The sequence below is a fragment of the Strongylocentrotus purpuratus genome, unplaced genomic scaffold (genome assembly GCF_000002235.5).
Source record: "Strongylocentrotus purpuratus isolate Spur 01 unplaced genomic scaffold, Spur_5.0 spur5_scaffold_14, whole genome shotgun sequence".
Lineage (NCBI taxonomy): Eukaryota > Metazoa > Echinodermata > Echinoidea > Camarodonta > Strongylocentrotidae > Strongylocentrotus > Strongylocentrotus purpuratus.
Genome location: NW_022145599.1, coordinates 25204788 through 25226126, shown reverse-complemented (window position 1 = coordinate 25226126; position 21339 = coordinate 25204788). Strand labels below are relative to the sequence as shown.

The window sequence follows — 21339 nt, the reverse complement described above, 5'->3', positions numbered from 1 at the left end:
ATGACATGGGACAGATATCCCCGAAATTTATATTAATTCTGAAGTAAAAGACAGAATGAACACTTAAAAGAGTCAATTTAGTGAATATTACTTCAAGATGATATAAGTGATTATTAATCAATTACGCATGCAAATGAGCTTCAATTAAAATATACATCCGCTCGTTTCCATGGACAGCTGTACACAATAACTCAGTGGAGAAAAGTTAAGCCGGTACCGGTGATCAACGAACAAACTAATCAAAATGGCAGCTTCCATGGGTCGAGAGTTGTTGCCTATTCATGGTTTCAAAGATGACATACTGAAATCCATCCAAGATTCTAGAGCTTTAGTCATAATAGGAGAAACTGGAAGTGGCAAAACTACACAACTTCCTCAATTTTTATATGAAGCTGGTAAGTTTTAGTGATATTATTGAACATGAATCATTTTTTAGTTTTATGTCATTGTCCCATACGCTGTGATTGATGTGGCTGTAGTAATTTCACTAGACTATATTTTTACCACTCCAGCAAAGCATATAGAGAGTCAATGCTAATGCGTGTTGATTTTACAGGGTGCATCCCTGAAAAAAGGGAAACATAAGTTTAATATTATACTTCATGAGGTAGACTAATCCCTGAAGCAGCTTTTCCAAGCTATATCTTACTCAAAAGTCCCAAATTATATTTTCATTATTGTAGACTTCTATTTTTCATTCAAAAACTTGACATAGACTATATTATGAATCTGAAGTGATGGCAAGAAAAGAGAGAAAAAGACTAAATTTGTTTAGCCTATTTTGCCTAAAAAAAGTAAAATCTAAATTCCTAAAATAATGGCTCAGTAAACTTTTAATAGCAACAAGTTAAAGGCTAATGCCAGTGTAGGCTTTAACGCCTTTAATGGAGTTATCAATGCTTGCCCTTGGGCTTGGCAATGCCTAGGTTATTTTTATTTTACTTCTTTATACTCTAGCTGTCATTGTCAATCTTCGTAAAAATGGCACTTTCATTTTGTTAAGGTTTCCACAAGCATGGGATGATCGGGGTGACTCAGCCAAGGCGTGTGGCAGCCACGTCTGTTGCATCAAGGGTTGCTGATGAGATGAGATGCAACGTTGGAGGCAAGGTTGGATACCAAGTCCGTTTTGATGACTGTACATCAGATGGTAAGACAAAAGTTTACAGAGAGAGTAATTCCTATGTAGTCTGATTAGGATCTTTTTCATTAAAGAAATTATTATTATTATAAATATTATTATCATTCTTGTTGTTGTTATTTTTATTATTATAACTATTATTAGTAGGATTCTTGTTCAGTTGTTCTTATTCTTCTTTTTCTTCATCTTCTTCTTCTTCTCCTCCTTTTTTTAAAATTGCTTTTCTTTTTCAAGTTTTTGTTCTTCACTTTCGTCTTGCTGTTGTTGCTCTTCTTGTCCATGTTCTTGTTCTTCTTTTTCTTCTTCTCCTCCTCCTCCTCCTCCTCCTCCTCTTCTTCTTTATCTTCATATTATATCATTGTTATTATTATTATTATCATTATTATTATTATTATCATTATAAATCTTTTCTTTTAAAATATTAGCTGTTAAGTCTAAGATAGTAGGACACCAGATGGTAAGACAAAAGTTTACAGACATAGTAATTCCTAACTTATGTAGTCTGATTAGGATCTTTTTCAATAAGAAATTATTATTATCAATGTTAATTATTATTATTCTTGTTGTTGTTATTCTTATTATCATAACTATTGTTAGTAGGATTCTTGTTCTTATTCTTCTTTTTCTTCATCTTCTTCTTTTCCTCCTTTTTTAAATTGCTTTTCTTCTTCAAGTTTTTGTTCTTCAATTTTGTCTTACTGTTGTTGTTGTTTTTCTTCTTATTCATGTTATTCTTGTTCTTCTTGTCTGTGTTCTTGTTTTTCTTGTTCTTTTTTTTTCTTGTTCTTTTTTTTCTTCTTCTTCTCCTCATCTCCTCCTCTTCTTCTTCATATTATTATTATATCATTATTATTATTATTATCATTATAAACATTTTCTTTCATACTATTAGCTGTTAAGTCTAAGTTGGTTGGCAATATCTCCTCAACCTTCTGAAGTTTTAATTAGCAGGGCTGCCAGGGCAGTAGCCTACTCTGCATGTTGCTAACTTAGGAAAGGCATGGTAGCGCATGCTAGAGTGTGACCCTGAAGCTTTCCACAGATAGAGCCATAACTGATTGACTGCATGCACTCCAAGCTCGACAGGTTCTTCAGGAAGAATGGCTATTTGTATACATCCTTTTGGGCATAAGGGATTTTAATGAGTGGATATTGAATGGTGTTACCTTCTCTTATTCAAAATGGCCAGAGACTATTAGAAATGCATACATATGTAATGGTTGATGATTGCTGTGTGAAACTTAAATGGTGATCCTTTCTCCACCTTTTAGAGACGGCAATCAAGTACATGACAGATGGGTGTCTTCTGAGGGAGTTCCTCCGAGACAGGGAGCTCAGTCAATACAGTGTCATTGTTCTGGATGAGGCACATGAAAGGAGTTTAGATACAGTAAGATTTCTTTTCTGTTAAATTCCCATACAGATACTCAGACTTGTTTATCTGTAGGCCAACTTTGTATTCTACAGTTCAATGTATATACTTTGTTATCTTCATTATTCATATTTGAAATTCTATGTTTGAAGTCCTAAAATCATGTATATGATTGAAATTAAGGTTATTCAGTATGCATATTTGCAGTGCCTGCTACTGATTAGGTTTAAAATTCTTGACTGTATTGGATATATGCTTCCTTGTCAATTGTCATATATAGCATGCTCATTATATAGTTAATGATTTTCTTGAAATTTTAAGTCTATTGAGAAATGGACCCAGTTAAACCACTCACATTCTCATTTTTCTTACCAGTTCATTGAGACCATGATATATAGTTGTCTGAGAAACTCTTCAATATATATGTTCATTTAAGAAAAAAATCCTCAATGTTAGTAACATTTTTAAAATTGGATATCGATCATTCATAGCCTTCCTATATTTGCATTTTTATTCCATCTGAAAGCCTTTAAAGCCTATCAGCACTAGTTTGGCCGGGAGGGATTAGACTTCCCTGCTTGGTCACTGACAGGTGGTTATCTCATCAAATCAGCTCTCAATTAACATAAGAAAAAGGGGATCGGGGGACAAGTGGTCACCACCTAGGCATTGTTAGCTACATAGAGGGTGCAAGTAGCTACAAGTAGTGCAGTGGGGCTTTAATACATTCTGTTGTCATGCTAAATATTTGATCTGTAATTTATCAATCATTTTTTGTTATCACCTTTGTATCGTGCATGCAGGACATCTTGTTTGGCCTTGTGAAGCAACTCTTTCTCTCCGATAAGGAACTGAAATCCTCCAAACGGCAACACCGCCTCAAGGTGGTGGTGATGTCAGCCACCCTGGATCAGGGCAAGTTCTCTGACTTCTTGGGCGGTTGTCCCATATTTGAGATCCCCGGAAGGTTGCACCCTGTAAAGGATATATACTGCAGTCTGATCGAGGAGAAGGATATGGGCAAGAACATCACAGTCAACTATGTATCTAAAGTGAGTGACAGTCATATCTTGTTGATCATTCATTAATAATTTTGTTAGTGTTAGAGCACAATCTTTTGTTAGGGTGCATCTTCCTACCTTCAATAGGTCCTGCATTTGTCCAGCTGTATGTCCTATCAGGGTTCAGGTTAGGTGTTATCTGAAAAATGTGATTAAAGACCAATGGGAAATAGTGCCATGGGCATGGCTGTTTCCTCTCTTGTAATCTCTTTAAACAAATAATTTTCACCATTATATATTTTACACTTTAATGTACACTGAAACTTGTCTTGCATCAAATCCTCATGGTGGGGGATTTTTTTTTTTTTGGGGGGGGGGGTTGTAACAAAAGCATGATTCCTAAGTTTTATGTAAAAAGTTAAAAACAAACCTCGAACGCGTTATTGTTCTATTATATATCCATGAAATGCACTCAGTAAACAAAGAATGAATGAGGTGAAACTGAATTTTATGAAAGAAGAAGTGATCTTTATCCCTGAAACTTTCCCATCGTGTGTTTTAAAGCAGTTTGTTGAATTTTTATTTTTGCACAATTCAACCACTTTTATTTTTTACCCAAGAGATATTAATTGGACCTTTGAATCTCAGAACATCTGCAAATTGAAATATTCATATCTTAAAGTTGTAAATGATGCATGTGTTGAAGACTGATTTTGTTTAAATTATATGTGACATCGTGAAAATTTGACAGTGTTTAAAACTAAATCACCCAGGTTTCTTTAATCCTATTGTGAATTCAACATTTATTCATGTTTCTGACCACTTCCATTTCGATACCCAGGTTGTAGACACAGTGATGGAGATCCACTTGGAACAGAAGCAGGGAGACATTTTGGTCTTTCTTACTGGCCAAGCTGAGATTGAACAGTGCTGCGACAAGCTCTTCCAGAAGTCAGAGCGGGTCGACTATCGTCATGATGTTAGAGATCGTTCTGTCAAGGCCTTGATGGTACTCCCTGTTTATGGATCCATGCCAACTGGTATGTAGCAATGAAAACAATGCTTTCTTTTGTTCACAACCACTTTTTCTAAATTTGCTGTAGTAAATAAGATATTGTCTTGTGACAATGTTAACAAAAAAAAATGTTGTTCTCAGGATAAGGATCTCAAATCAGCAATTTGGTTACTCAATTGTGAAGTAGTCGTGGATAACTGTCCCAATTTGGCATGTACAAAAATACCTTAAGTTTCTGTTTTCCTCCTGAGTGCCTTTTCCCTTAGGGCACAACTCAAAATATATTGTGGATAGCATATCATTAACATGTTATTATCTTTTTTTTAAAGACATTCCTGAGTCATAAATTTTGGGAAAAACTTGTCATTTTAGTCATTTCATGTGTTGGAACAAATGGGATTAATGTAAATAATATAGGATACATGGAAGATAGTGGAGAACTGAGGAAAGTAAAGACCAAGATCTCAATTTCAAATTTTGATACATACTTTATTGTTCCAACATATGCTCCAGTGACAGTTGCTCTGGGCTTTATTTCATCGAATATAAGGATTATAGGGTTGCAATTTGGTTTTAGGTTAGGTAGAGTATTTGGGCCAGGTTAGGGATGAAGTGAATAACTCTTGAATGTGGGATATTGACCACCGAGCAATTCTACCGGAGAATGTGTTGTACAAACACTTACAATGTACTTTGTATCAAATAAAAAGATACCAATCAGCATTCTTTTAGAAAGGTAGCCATTTTTTCCCGTGTCCAAGATATTGCATTTAGCGAATGTCAGATTTGTAAACATGAATGTAGAAGTGTTGTGGATCACATTGGTTTGCAGTTCGAGTCCTGCCATGACACTAATGTCCTTTGGCAAGACATATTCCACATTTGCCACTCTCAACCCAGGTGAAGTAAATGGCTACACGGTGGGAAGAAATTCCTTGAATGCTTTAGCACCTTATAATGCAGCTCAGCTAAAGGCGGGGTAATAATATGATACTTTGTATTAAGTGCAGCAGAGTATATTCATATAGGAGCTGCGCTATATAAATGAACCTATTGAAAGCCCCTCTGCACTAGTTTGGCATGGAGGGATTAGACCTCCCTGCAAGATCACTGACAGGTGGTTACCTCATCAAATCAGCTCTCAAAAAACATTTTTAAAAGGGCATCATGGGGGATTAATGGGTACCACTTAGGCATTGTTGGCTGTATAGAGGGCGCAAGTGCCTATAAGTAGTGCAGTGGGGCTTTATAGAAGGTGTGAAAGTATTCTCCTATTGTATTCTATCTCCAGAATTACAGCAGAGGATATTTGCTCCTGCCGAGGCTGGAGTTAGGAAATGTGTTGTAGCTACCAACATCGCTGGGACATCTCTCACCATCAATGGTATCATGTACGTATTTGATTAATGATTGATGATGATCGATGATGATGATGATGATTTGTTTGCCATTACTTTTTAATTTCACTTAATTTGTACATCATGGCACATTTTCCTGATTTGTTCAACTATATTTATTAGACATGACTGCTTAGAAAGCAAGTACATGCTTGTAGATAGGCAGCCAAGAGACCTATGGCGTTAATATCCAATTGACTTGGCTAATTGAGTATTACTGTTAATGCCTTATCAAAGGGCACTAGCACATCAACTTTGTTTTGAACACTGGAACTTCTGGTTATTAGACAACTACTCGACCACTTAGCCATTATGTCTCTTCAAGTCAATCCTTTAATCTGAATTCATTTTCTTTTACAGATATGTTGTTGACAGTGGTTTTGTGAAGCAGATGTCATATAATCATCGGACAGGACTTGACGCTCTGCAAGTTGTTCCTATTTCAAGGTGAGATTCAAAACCATCGTTTATTTGTTTGCTTGTTTGTATGATTAGTTGTTTTAGTTGTTGAAGCTCAACTTTTGTCATATGTAAAAATGTTGATATTGAGAATCAATGCTGTATTAAAGGTGATGGCCCATTGTCTTGTTTCAAAACCCAGACATACATTTATTTGTTTATTATAATGCTGATGTACAAGGACAGTACTGATTGTCATATTACAATTATGATAATCATGAGAAGAATACACACCCACCATGAGAGATTTGCTACATTGTATTGTATAGCAGCATATTTACTAACAAATACATTTGAGTGACCCATACTACATGATAATTTGTATGCTTATCTAAAGTCTATTGTGGCATTAATGCAGCCACATTGGTGACCTATTGTAAAATCATGAATCTTCACATGCATGGAACTTTTGTGAGGAGTCCAGATTAACTAAATTGAAATGCTGCAAAAGTATTTAGTTATACAATTCATTGAATGCCATCAAAATATGGCAGTAAATGCCAATCAGAGATCTCACATTTTTTGTGTGTGTTGTTGAATGTAGTGCAAACGATTCAGACCGCTGAAAAGGCTGTCGGTTCCAATTCACAAGAGTTTCTGGTTTTACAGTATAACCTTTTTGTGGTTAAAATTTTATTTATCTGTAGAGCTGAAGCCATACAGAGAGCAGGGAGAGCTGGACGTACTGCACCAGGCAGATGTTACAGAATCTACAGCAAGTAAGATCAAACATTCATGGCCGTTTTTGGACTACTGTGGATTAAGACACTTAATGTTGGTGGTGTTACATTGATGTAAAATAGTTTGAAGTGAAAAGCTTTGTCAATTATGAAATGTTGAGAAGTTTGACTCAAGTCGAATTGATAGAATTTTTTTTATTTTTGGTAACAACACTAAAGAAAAAATACTTCATTATCAATTTTAAATGTGTCAAGGAACACATTCACAATATCTAAATAAAAAACAGGCATGGAAGTTATTGAGCACTTGAAGTTTATTTGGTGTGAAGTCGAAAGAAACATACAGTATGTTAATGACTTAAGTTGGTCAAAGATTTTTGCTCTAATGACGGGACTGTCATTGTTCCTTCTTAGATTGATAATCATGTGTACTGTCTAATAAAAAAGACGACTAGATACTACTTGAATTTTAGCATGAGGTGTCCTGATTCTAATTACTGAAGTGTTATATCTTCTCCTTGAACATAATACATGTATGATACTTCTACAGAGGTTTCTATGAGAACTGTATGACTGAAGACATGATACCAGAGGTACAGAGAAGCAGTCTGACCAATGTGGTGCTCAACCTCAAGTGTATGGGAATACACAATATTCTCAAGTGAGTAGTCATTCCTAATGGTCATTTGTTTATACTGCTGAAGGTGATGTTGATGATAGTTATGATGATGATGATGTTGATGATGACGATGATGATGATGATGATAGCCATGATGATGATGATAATGATGATGGTGAAGATGGTGAAGAGGATGATGATGATGATGATGATGATGATGATGATGATGATAATGATGATGGTGAAGATGGTGAAGAGGATGATGATGATGATGATGATGATGATGATGATGATGATGATGATGATGATGATGATGATAATAATAATAATAGCCATGATGATGATGATGATGATGGTGAAGATGATGATGATGATGAGGATGAGGATGAGGATGATGATGATAGTCATGATGATGATAGTCATGATGATGATAGTCATGATGATGATAGTCATGATGATGATAGTCATGATGATAATTATGATTCTTGTGGTTGTGATGATAATGATAGTGGTAATGATGAAAAGTATGCTCATTATATAATTAATGATGATAATGAGGATGAGGAGGAAAAATGAAAAGGAGGATATAGGATGGTAATGACAATGATGATGATGCACATTTATAACAGAAATATAAAAGAAAAGCTCATACAAACATTGTAGTTTGTATCATTACAAGCATAGGTTTGTAGATCGTTTTGAAAAATGATTCTTACAGAAAGTTTGGTGTGATATTTTTCAGGTTCCCCTTTGTAGATCAGCCTGAAGAAAGAATGCTTCTTGAAGCTCTACGCCAACTTCACTATTATGGTGCTATTGACAAGTAAGTTTATTCGTTTTCAACAATAAAGTCAACATTGCCTGATGTGGTAAAACTGGTAACATAATATGATATGATGCTATACTCTGAAAGACTGAGCTTACTGAGCTTAATACATATCCTTGCGTTTTATGTCAAATGTGCTAAACTTTTTGTGTAGAGAAAACTTGTATATACAATCAGAAATGCAATATCTTAATTATTTGTTGTCTGTCTATTTATGAACAATATACAGAAACTGTGAATAATATACACATATCGATATGTATTTAGATAACTATCAATGTGTCAACTATAAATAATGTATTGCTCATTACAAAAAAATAAGAACAAATTCTCTTCATTTTGCTTTGGACTTTATGAAAAGAAAACGTAACCAATGTGAGGCATCGGTTACTGAAGTCCCCTGTCTGTAACTGGCTAGGGCTGTAATGTATTTAGGAATTTATTGAGGAAGATTCGTGTAGCTATACCAAAATAATGCTTGATATATTTGATTTATAGTAATAACATATACATTGAATACTGCAAGTGCATGATATATCGAATGAACAAAATGATATGTAAATCATAGAATATGTGATGACAATTAACAATACTGTTCCCAGTATAATAATCAGTATTTTCCCATCCTTCTTCTCCTTATTTAACTGTGAATTGTAGAAAAGGGAATATCACCAGTCTTGGTCATCTGTTAGTGGAGTACCCCCTTCCTCTGTCTTTGGCTAGGGCTGTGATCTATTCAGGAGCACTAGGTTGTTCTGAAGCCATGTTGCCTATTGCTTCCATGCTATCTGTGGAGAATGTCTTCATTAGACCAGGTAATAAAATAACAAGATTAGATAGATAGAAAGACTTGATATGATTATGAATAAGATGTCAATAAATATGATCAAATATATATGAATGTGGATAGATAAATTGTTAGAATTACGATGGGATTATTATAAAGATAAATATATGGATACATTTACATTGTAGATATATAAATGGATATATACAAAGATAGATAAAGAGATGGACAGACAGACAGACAGATAGAAAGATCAATAAATTTACAGATAGAGGTAGATGAATTGAAAAATGTAGATAGATAAACATATTAGAAGTACGTAAACAATATCAACTACTTTTTATGGTAAGGTAGCTACTAATTTTGCTGCTTAAACATATAAATAGAAGTTTTGATAGTTGTCTGTTAGTGGAGTACCCCCTTCCTCTGTCTCTGGCTAGGGCTGTGATCTATTCAGGAGCACTAGGTTGTTCTGAAGCCATGCTACCTATTGCTTCCATGCTATCTGTGGAGAATGTCTTCATTAGACCTGGTGAGAGAATGTGAGGCATAGATAGGTAGAAATACTAAATGATATAGATATGAATAAGATGTCAATGACTATGATGGGATCGATATGAATGTGGATAGATAGATGAAGCAATAGAAATATGAAGGAATAGATATATAGATAAATATATGGATGCATATAGATAGACAGGTGACATAAAATGTGTAAATAGATAAAAAGATAATAGATTTGAAAATTTGATAAAAATATGAACTAGTTATTATGGTAAGGTAAATAGATACATATTGATAGAAGGTTTGATAGTAAAGTCCTAATTACTCTGAATGAGATTTTGGGGGAGAGTTGTAATACACGTAAACAGTATTCTGTTAATCGTGTTATTTTTCTATGGTCTTCCAATCCTCTCTCCCTTTAATCTTGACCGATCCCCCCCCCCCCCATTCACTCCCGTCTCTCCATCCACATTCTCTGCACCCCGCGTCCTCTTTCACTCAGTTGTGTTGTAAATGCAAGAAAGTCCAGTATAACTCCTGCAATAATGGGGTCGAATAGTCAAAATCTCCCAATGATCTCTAATCTTGATCCCCACTCATTTATTTCTCTTTTTTTTTTAATTTTTTAATTTTCTCAGTCATTTGTTTCTTGTTTTTAGACTAAGTTATTAATACTCTCTATGTAAATTATTATGTTTTTTTTCTTCTTCTAATTATATGTATACTTAACAGTTTTCAATCATTTGCTTCTTATGTTTTGTATTTTATATTGTATATTATAGTGAAATAAATGAAACTTGAATCTATATCCTTCTTGTAACAAATAAATCTCACAATCATGAAATCTTTACTCTCTCGCTCTGTCAGCATTCTCATTGTACAAAATGGATTTCGTGTAACTTACATAACTAAAGGTGTTATGATTAGATTGTACCATTACTGTAATTGTCTATGATTATGATTATTTCTGTTTTGTAAACTGATTCGTAAACTTTTGCCCAGTGAATTTTTTTTTCTGAAATGCTTAATTTCTTTTTTTAATTTCAATTTTCAGGGGGTGATACGGATAAGCAGGCCGAAGCAAACAAAGCACATCAGAAGCTAGCCGATAAGGGAGGAGGCTCTAATGATTTCACTACTCTGTTAGCCATCTTTCAAAAGTGCAGTGAAAGGTATTATAGTATTTCTCTTTCTCTTTACTACTTTTTACAGTCCTAAACAATTACAGAAAATTCCCAAATAAAAATTAAAACAAACTGAAAAGTGGAATGGGAATACTAATAGGTTATGAGCTATGCATGCATGTATTTATTTTTCATCATAAATATATTATTTCTTTAGACAATACTACATGAAGCATGCAATATGTTATTACAGTCAAACCTGCTTTAGTGACCACCTGTCTACAACAAGCACGTTTTGTTTCCCTTGAAAATGGTTTCTCATCGAAACATGTACTAAAAGAACCTGTTTACAAAGACCACTTTTTGTGTATCCCTTGGGCAGTTGCTGTAGACAGGTTTGACTGTATATATAAGCCTACTGAAAAATGAAGAAAAAAAAAACTTTCTGAGGCATCATCTATATATTTCTTTCTTTTGTCAGTGACTTTGAGGTTAGTCCTCCTATCTGCTCAAAGTAAAATGGCATTCGTGACTCACCACCTTTTCCTTTTTGTCATGTGACTTGTCATGTGACTTGTTGTGTTTTTAACAGTGACTCTCCGTCAAGATGGTGCAAGAAGCATAGCATACATTGGAGAGGAGTCAAGACGGCTATGAGTGTACACAAACAGCTTGAGACCATCCTGGAACAACAGATGAAGGTCAGTGCGGCTCATTTTTGAAGAATGATAAACAGATTTTGGAGGTTTTTCATTCAAAATTGCCCATTTTCCCATTATGATATTACACATATAGAAGTTTGGGTCTATGAGGAATTATTGGGAATATTATGTCCTTTGAGAAGAAAAAAGAAAGAAAATATGCATATTCCACCAAGAAAAGGTTAGAAATTGATAGATTTTCAATGAGTAATTTTTGTGTGAAACGGATAAGAGACTGAGTTCTAAATGTATGCAATCAAATATAACGACTGCGTTGGGAATAGGAAATTCCCATATCATTAATGATCTTAATCTTCACAAAATTATAACAAAATTATTTTTCTGATTTTTCTGGAACTTTCTTTAATATGTTTCTCTGATAGTCTGTTTCTACCCAAGCCAACTTTTATGCAGGTTTAGTCCTCTTCGATTGCTTACAAATATTTCCTTTTCAATGGCTCAACTACAGTACAATAACATTTTTTCCTATTGTTTTATACAGAATTATTCAGCTTTTGTTAATATGATTATAACATACTCCACTGTCTTTCATCTTCTTTTTTTCTTTTGCAGAATCCTGATTTTCCAGAGGAGCATGACTCTGGTTCGACCAGCGATTGTCTGAGGAGGGCCCTCTGTGCCGGGTTCTTTGGTAAGGTGGCCCGGAAGGCTACGACGGGGCATGGCTATCGCACCATGGAAGGCCATAGCATAGGGGTCTTCCTTCACCCTTCATCTTGTGTAAGTAATGTAGTAGTGGTGGTTATTTTACCTGAATGCTAAGAAAGCATAAATGCTTGTTAGTAAGCAACCAGAGGACCGACGGCTTAAGGTCCTCTCCGAGAGACCTGGTAATGAGGATTAATGCCTTACCAAAGGACAGTAAGGATGCCTGTGAGGATTTGGTGGAATGGGTTACAACTGAAAAAATGTTCATTTTCTTTAAATTTCATTTCAGTGTTGAGAGAGAGAGATATTTTCTTCTTTAATTATTAATTAGTTGTCATTAAAGATAAACTTGAGTTCTGGTAATGCGATTGCATTGTGAAAGAAAAGGTGTGGAATGGATCAGAAAAGTTGATCATATAGCATGTAAGTAATGGTGTGTAATGCAAGGTTCTGGAGTCATCAAAATCATCATAAATTTGGCAAAGTCTTGGTAAAGTAACAATCACTTACACAGAAAGATGTATATGGGACAACACACATATACCTTATCTTTCTATGCTCATTCCTCAGCCAGTATACATTTTCTTCCAAAATTGTTTGGCACATGACATTTATTTGTAACCTTGAACATTCAGTGTAAGTTTCGTTAGATTCTGTGAGAATTCATTTTCTTTTTTTACAAGAACTCAAGTTTATCTTTAAGTGTGAAAACTTTAGAGGAGGTTTACAAATCTTCCCTTGTAGTCTAGAAAACCACAATTCATCTTCAGAAAAGAGTCTCTTGAACTTTTAGTTTTTGTGTCATCACAAAGAATCATTATAATCGTTAAAAAAAAGTATCATATGTAGTCGTTTTAAATGTTAAATATGTTTCACCTGGTGTCTTTGGTTGTCTTTACTTTCAAGGTGCTTGTGTTAGAAATAATTGATCTTGAATTAATATCTGTATTATATATTATATGCATAAAAATGAGGCATACCTGTATTGATCCGAGTTTGTTACTATGTTTTTATTCTAGTTGTTTGGAAGAGACGAGGAACTGGACTGGGTGATCTACAATGAGGTCATGCTTACATCTAAAGTCTTCATGAGGACAGTCTGCCCGGTATGGAACCATTCTTTTAAAGTGTACAATCACCAAAAAGTATTTGTTTGTATGAGGAGTAGTTCCATGTCACAATACAGTGCGTATAAAAAAAAATGTAGACCCAACTTTGGTAGTTTTAAAAATACATTATTAATGTGGCCATGAAATCTATTTCATGGCAAAGAGTAACTCTTGTTCACTCTACTGATACCCTAGTATCAACCATAGTCATGCTTGAAGCAGCAAGAAATTTGCGCATGATGCCTTACCCCAAATTGACAATCTTTGTGTCATTTCACTTGAAATATAATATTCTACCTAATAAAAGAAATACTAATGTCATAAACATTATGTCAATGATGTGGGGAGAGTGGTAATTTTAGGCCCTTATACCAGCTCAATCTATCAAATTCACATGAGTTTGCACAATTGACCATAAAGAATACCTTTGAATTATTGTGTTCTGTGGAGAAAATGTAGATATTGTCATGACACGTATAAATACATACATATACAAAGTATTTTTAAGAGATGGAATATTCATACCAATCCTAGTGACAACTTAATTCACAACAATTTGTATAAATTAGCATAGCCAACCATGAAGGAAAGTACTTTTTAAGGTTTCTGTGGAGAAGTATAAATCCATATGCATCTTTAAGAGTTAATATCTGAATGCCCCTGTAATTCTACCATAATGCAAAATATTTGCATAGATTAGCATTTTTAAAGATGGGAGCCATTTACCAATTTCGTAGCTTCTTCTCTATGTGCCATATCCTGAGACGTTGGCAACCATGGAGTGCCACAATCCTCTGTCCCATATTCTATGAAGTAATTCATTCTCCCCGAGATCAATTCCACATTCAGAAATCCCATTCCTGTTTTGTTAACAGATTTGACTACAGCGTGTGCTTGACTTTACATTCAAACTCACTTCTTTCATATCTTCAGTAGATCGCATACTGATACTGTATAAAGAAATCCAATCAATCGTGTAGTGAGAGGGCGGGGTAATAAGCGCAAGAGGAATGTAAATTTTGTTAAAGGGATTGGGTATCTTTGCCTCAGATTCTAAACGAAATCCTGGATTTAGCTTATGCTGCAATCATAATTATAAACCTTTGGGTCAGTCAGGAATTCCATGACTTTTATAAGCCGATGCCTGTCAGATTATCACTGGAAATCAAAATTAAAAAAAGCCGTTTTCCAACTGTTTTTATAACACTAAAGTCTATAAGGGAAAATGAGTACCGGTAATGGTAAAACCAGTCACTCAAAGATTTTTACTTTTTTGAGGCACTTCATAATCATTTTGAAGCACAATTTTTTTAGGGCTTTAATATTACACCATATCACAGACATCGATAACACGTAGGGCCATGCACCCAGATTTAACATTGTTAAACGATGCCTTCAACAGATTTGACTACAGTGTTTGCTTGGCTATACATTCAAACTCACTTCTTTCATATCTTCAGTAGATCGCATACTGATACTGTATAAAGAAAAGCCAATCAATCGTGTAGCATTATGCTCTCTAGATGATTTTATTGATGGTCAACTTCTAGTACTTCAATACTGCACAACATCTCTAACGGTTCAGTCCAATTAATTTCACTTTATTCAACTATATGGAATTAAATATATGAAATATTTCATATGAAATAAGATTACTAAATAAATGGTAAAGGTAAAGCCCTTAGGGACTCCGTACCGGGCCTTAGAATAAAGAGAATTATAATCATTAAACTAAGTATATTTACTTCGATCAAGTAAATAACTGTGAAACCATTCCCACACTGCACCCCTTGGTAGGATGAAATGATATAAAAGTATTTTGTGGTCTATAAGGTTGATTGCTGTTGATAAATCTAGAGATATACCAAATGAGTGGTTATAACTGTAAATATAATTCCATAATGTATTAATCAAATCAATAAATGCATGTTCACATGAATGTCCTGCCATACTGACAGTTAATTAGTATCTTGTTTTTATCCTAAAAAGAAGTGCCTTTGAACCCATGCCCTTCGTAAAAGATATCTCCAGTCAAGTACTCCAACTACTTTATTGCCATATCAGTGCAAAGGCTTTATCCCATATTACTGATTTCTTTCTGTGACAGGTGAAATATGAATGGATTAAGAACCTTCTGCCCAGACTTCATGAGCTAGATGCGTATGCTTTGAGCGGCTGTCTGGCGCCATCTATTGACAAGACTGAAACCGAAGATTCCGACGACGGGGAGGGGAAGAAAGAAAGCGGGAGTAGCGAGAAGAAAAAGAAGCATAAAGGTAATCCTGTCTTAATTTTTTTTGGAGCTATGTTCTCAAGGAAGAATTATATGTATTTCATGTACTGTTTTGACGTCACTGTGTTCATATTGTGAGATTTATATATCTTGCCTATTTCTTCCAATTGCTTGCTCTCTCCCTCTCCCTCCCTCCCTCCAAATCTCTTTCTCTCTTGATCTTTCTCTTGCTTCCACACTTTTTTGCTCTGTATGTCTCTATCTTATATTCTCATTCTCTGCCTCCCCCCCCTCTCTCTCTCTCTCTCTCTCTTTCTCTCACTCTCTCATTTTATCTCTCTCTCTCTCCCTCTCCCTCTCCTCCCCATTCTCTCTCTCTCTCTCTTTTGCTCTTTGCTTCACCCTCTCTTGCTCTTTGCCTCACCCTCTCTGTCTCTCTATGGCTGTTTCCCTTTCTCTTTCAATCCTCCTGTAATGCAATGGCAAGTGTTAATTCCCTTAACATCATGGTGCTATAAGCTTATGCTTTTTTTCTCCACCATTCACATTTATCTTATTATTACTGGGGGTAACTTAAGCTTTTGACATCCCTACCCTCTATATCCCAGCCTGAGGCCTTTAGTAGTTGAGACGTCAATCTCCTTCTTGACAGCAATGTTGATGACTTCAGAGATAGAATAGTTGATTACGCGTACAAGTACTGTATTTATATCCCTTCTAGCTTATTTCTGTTGATTGTAATGTCAGTTTATTATACTACAAAGCTGCCAACGATTCCTGTTTTGGTGGAATAATTGCTATTTTGTGGCTTTCAAACTAATCTTACTCATCTTACGAACCCTAGATTCCGCTCTTTTTCTTAAGTATCAGATTCACTGTATACCATTCGCCTTGAGGCCGTCCTAATACTTACTTTGAAAGGGTTGGGTAGGTATGCATCAATCTTTAATGAGGTGAACGGTATCTCTATCCCCCTATGACGTGTGGATTCATTCCTGTTGATTGTTCTGCTGCTCAGTATACTCCAGCCCAATCGTATCCTGCATTCAATGGCACCGGTACCCAACCACAGTGTGTGTTCCCAAGCGGGGTCACCTCACAATGTCTTATTCAGGATTTCTCAATAGTTTTCAGTGGATTTGGATATATTTCAGCCAGGGGCAGAAGTCCTCTCCCAATTCAAGGGTAGTGATTCAGACTATGCACCTCACATCCTAAAAGCATCATCTTCATCTCTCTGAGAATTTACTTTTCATATGCATAATGTCATTGATATTTATGCATCGTTGTTCTGTAAACATTAATATTATTATTGTTCTTGTCATTGTAATCAACTTTGTTGCAATATATTGGTCTCATATTCATTATCATCATCAGTGTTATTATTTACATTTTAAAGGTAAAGGACAGTAATGGAAACGCCCCAATTTCAAAAAATGAAATGGAAGCTCTTATTACCAATCATGTGAAAGAATGTTTTGACTAATACATGATGATAAAAATTTTGCCTGGAAACTGCCTACTAATTGATATATTTGGTAAATTAGTTTATCTATTGGCGTGTAAGAGATAAACACATGTGTCGCGCACGTGTGCATAGTCCCATATACATCTTTCTGTGTACAATGCTTTTAACTTTACAAAGACTGGGCCAAATTTCTTATCATTTTGATGATTCCAGAACCTTGCAGTACACACCAATACTTGTATGCTAGATGATCAACCTTTTCTGATCGATTCCACAACGTTTCTTTCACAACGCAATCGCATGACCATAACTGGTCTTTATCTTTAATCATTATCATTTTCCACTCAGCACCTTTTTTTTTAACAGAATGTTTTATTTGAAGTTTTCTGTTATCAGAGTTATCTAAGAATTGATGAACTACATGAGTGCTCATGGACAATAAAATTTATTGCCATTAAGTAGATCATGCTTTAACTTTGATATGACCCATTGGCAAATATTTAATTTTCTTTTAGAACAATTGTTGGGGCCCTTCGGGGCCAATCAAGAGTTATCGCAGACTTTGTAAGCAACAGATAAATGTGTTTCAGTGCCCCATTTTCACCAAACCCAAGATTAAGATCTGCATCTGATGTGGTTTAATTTGTTCTGATTACAGATCCCTCTGTGGACGAGTCCACCAAAGTGATCCGCAGGAATAATGACACTTCTGTTTCTGACGCAAGACAGAGGTACTTGGAGAGAAAGAGTGCTAAGCTAAAACCTTGACATGTTTAACCCACACATTTTTGTAACTTTAATTTATTATAATGATAATGTGGAATATTTAGGGAGAGAGGGAGGGGGAATGGGCACTGATTTGGAAAGCTCAAAACAGATTTGTACATTTAAGTATGCATTGACATACATGTATTTACTACTCTAAGCTTGTCAGGTTTTATTGATAGTTGCCTGACATAGCAGTAATCTATGTCTTCACAGGATAGAATTTGGCCATGCAGGACATGACATTTATACAACGCCCTGAATATTATAGGCGTAGAACTTACTTGTACCATCTTGTGTGTATGCATGTGTGTGTGTGTGTATGTTTTTGTGCTTCTTTACTGTGTACAAACATGGTCCAATAAGATATTGATCTTAAATATGTTAATTTGTGGGTGTATAGTCGTTCTTGAAGTAGGCAAGAAGAAAAGCCATCCTTTTCTGAGGATTTTTTTTTCTTCTTCTACAATACTCTTCCACAATTAGGCAAAAAAGAGTGAAATGCTTCCAGATTATTTTTCACCTTAGGGCCAGAACTCAACCTTAATCTCTTTCATCCGGAAATAAGTTAAGAGAGATAAGCAAATTGCATGAGCAAGGAGCCTTGTCGGATTGATAAAGACTTTATGTTGAGCTTCATGGCAGATGTTTGTGATTTCTAGCAAGCCAAGTATGTATTTGTTTACATTATACGCCCAAACAACCTATCTGTATCATGAACTGCAAGTATTCAAAAGAACATAAAGCCATTTCTCTCGAAATGCAGTCAAAAGAATTTTTTTTTTAATACATTTTTGCCCCACCACTGGTGTAACAATCCTGGATCTGAAACAGTAATGTGTTATTAACCATTTGTTCATTTTTGTTTTACTTGTTTCTAATACATGTACTGTATATTATCTGTAATAAAGAAAAGAATGATGCCTATAATGCTTTGTTCCTGCCAAAGTAGATTTTATTATTTTTGTTTTAACATAATCACAACAATCCATACATAAACATATTTAAACAGAGTAAACAACAACATTCTGAATTTCACTATAAAGAGGCACATGTGCATACAGCCACTCAATAATCTTATGTACAGTTTTAGACAACAGCCCAATTGATCCAAGGTCTGGCCCGGAGACCAACAATTGTAGGATTGGTTCACTGGGGGGGGGGGGGGGTTCATTTGTTCATGCAACTAGCAATTCACGATACCAATAAATTCAGTCTCTCAACCAAGGTCGAACCATTAATAAACAGAGTAAACTTTGGTCCTGGTGGGCCTTTCATAGCTCTTGAGGCACACAGATGGCAAACATAAAAAGAGTAAAAAGGTAGAAAGAAAAAGGGCAGAGGAAAAAAGTGAGTGTCAGTGAAAAGAATACAATAGAACCCTCTCACCTTCTCATACACTCACAGAGTAAAAAGGCAGACAAATGCCCCCACCCCCTTAGCAATGATGCTAAATGCCCCCTCAATTATGTATGAAAAAAAATGTAATATGTTTGTTTACCTTTCTGTTGTAAATGAAATAAATATGAATATGAAATATGAATGTCTAAATTCAGCTATGCCGGTGGATTGGTGGATCTTTGGTCAAATGGGGTGATCCCCCCCCCCCCCCACGCCCAATTCAAACCTCATTTAGCATGATTCAATATACATTTGTTGGTTTAGTAAGTTGTGCTTTACAAGTGAGTGATTATGACAATGGTTGCATTAGAAATACACATATTACTTTCAAATATCAATTAGATACAGTCACTTAATTACCATTTAAATAAAAAAAATGTGATATCTTAATTTAAGGGTAATCTTAAACTCTGGTAATGATACAAAGTAAATTCCCAAAGAATCCTATGATACTTACACTAAATTCATAACTCCTGCCATACAATTTTGGTTGAAATATATAAGAAGTGAGAAATGAGTAAAAAGAGGGACAAAATGATGGTCTTGTTTCAGCAAGTATTGTTTTCAGTGAATATGCATACCTGTCAACCTTTCCGAATAATCTGGTATATTCAGGTTTTCTGGATTTTGTGGACCTTTATTCAGAATATTTAGTTTTCAAAATTTCATGTTTAAAAAAAAAAAAAAATTAAATATTTTTGTTGTTGTGCCAGAGCCAAATTAAACTTGTTTACCATGTGCTGCAATTTGACAGTTCGTGTATTGCGTGCGTTGAATGGCTGCATGATCGAGCAGCGAATTTATAATCGCTTTTGGTACAGATTTACCGCGTATTGCCAGTTACACTGCCGTTGCAAGTGCGATTTTTGAAGGCATACCATGCTAAAAATTCCTATTTCTTATTTTCAAATGTTGGCAGGTATGAATTTGATTTTCAGCATTTTTTTTTATTAATTAATGTCACTGCTTTATATTGGTAGTCCAAATAACAACCAATTTAATAGAAAAAAGGATAATAAAAAAAACTTTCTCTTTATTAAATAGCCAGCTTTTCTTTTCTGCAATTGCATTACCAGAACACAAGATAACCCTTTTTTTCTAGAAAAATAAATATCTACTTGATCTACATAGTTTGCACAGAAGTTGACAGAACGGTAGTTGTATGTTTTTCATTAATTTGCCAACTTGCAATCATTTCTTTTTGGATCATACTAGTTTTTTCTTATCAAAATTCATTGATATTCATTTCCAAATTGATTGATTTTGGCAAGCCATCAGCACCTTTCTCATGTTTTACACCAAAACCTATTTGATTTTATATACTTTTTTATTGGTACATCAAAAAAAAAGATGGCAAATTTGTTACCATCTTACAGAGTAGTAGTTAAAACTTTTGAAATCATGAACATAGCCTGTTTTAAACCTCACTGTGCCATATATATCTGTATTTACAAGCAGGTACCACAAATATAATTTCATCATTTTTCAAGAGCAATTTGTTATTATTTTTCTTCATACAAACTTAGAAAAATTACAGATAAACCTTGTTGGTAAATATATATATTACACATTTAATACAAATTTAGGTTTTTTTCACTGTTAATGGCACTGTAAGGTTTTAAACTACATACAATATCCTATTTGATACATGTATTCGTGGGAGCTATAGATACAGTGATATTGTGCTCATCTTTACTATACTTAAATGTGCATTGGTGTACAAGCTCTTTTGAAAATACTCAATGGGAACATTATTCACATTTCTCTTTTCAGATTTTCTCTTTTCAGATTATTCCACATTATTTCATTTTAAAGATAAAGTTGAGTTCTGGTTATGCGATTGCACTGTGAAAGAAACAATGTGGAATCGATCAGAAAAGGTTGATCATCTAGCATATAAGTATTGGTGTGTACTGCAAGGTTCTGGAATCATCAAAATGATAATAAATTTGGCCCAGTCTTGGTAAAGGTACAAGCATTGTACACAGAAAGATGTATATGAGACAACACAAACATGTGGCATAAAAATCCGGCCCAAGTTTTATGCCAGCTGTTACATGCCATATTT

The 21339-nt window shown here is 34.8% G+C and overlaps 1 protein-coding gene across 1 annotated transcript; it reads left to right on the top strand.

The window, feature by feature from the left end:
* The first annotated feature begins 203 nt into the window (after nucleotides 1–203).
* LOC577270 (probable ATP-dependent RNA helicase DHX40) lies at nucleotides 204–18525 on the top strand. The gene is made up of 17 exons (XM_030984559.1): nucleotides 204–395; nucleotides 1004–1150; nucleotides 2413–2531; nucleotides 3317–3565; nucleotides 4356–4554; nucleotides 5821–5920; nucleotides 6287–6373; nucleotides 7033–7104; nucleotides 7616–7726; nucleotides 8427–8507; nucleotides 9168–9325; nucleotides 10856–10973; nucleotides 11518–11626; nucleotides 12200–12367; nucleotides 13315–13401; nucleotides 15512–15680; nucleotides 17764–18525. Exons 1-17 carry the CDS (start codon nucleotides 245–247, stop codon nucleotides 17871–17873), a joined length of 2235 nt encoding a protein of 744 aa, XP_030840419.1. The 5' UTR covers nucleotides 204–244; the 3' UTR covers nucleotides 17874–18525.
* Nucleotides 18526–21339: the final 2814 nt, after the last annotated feature.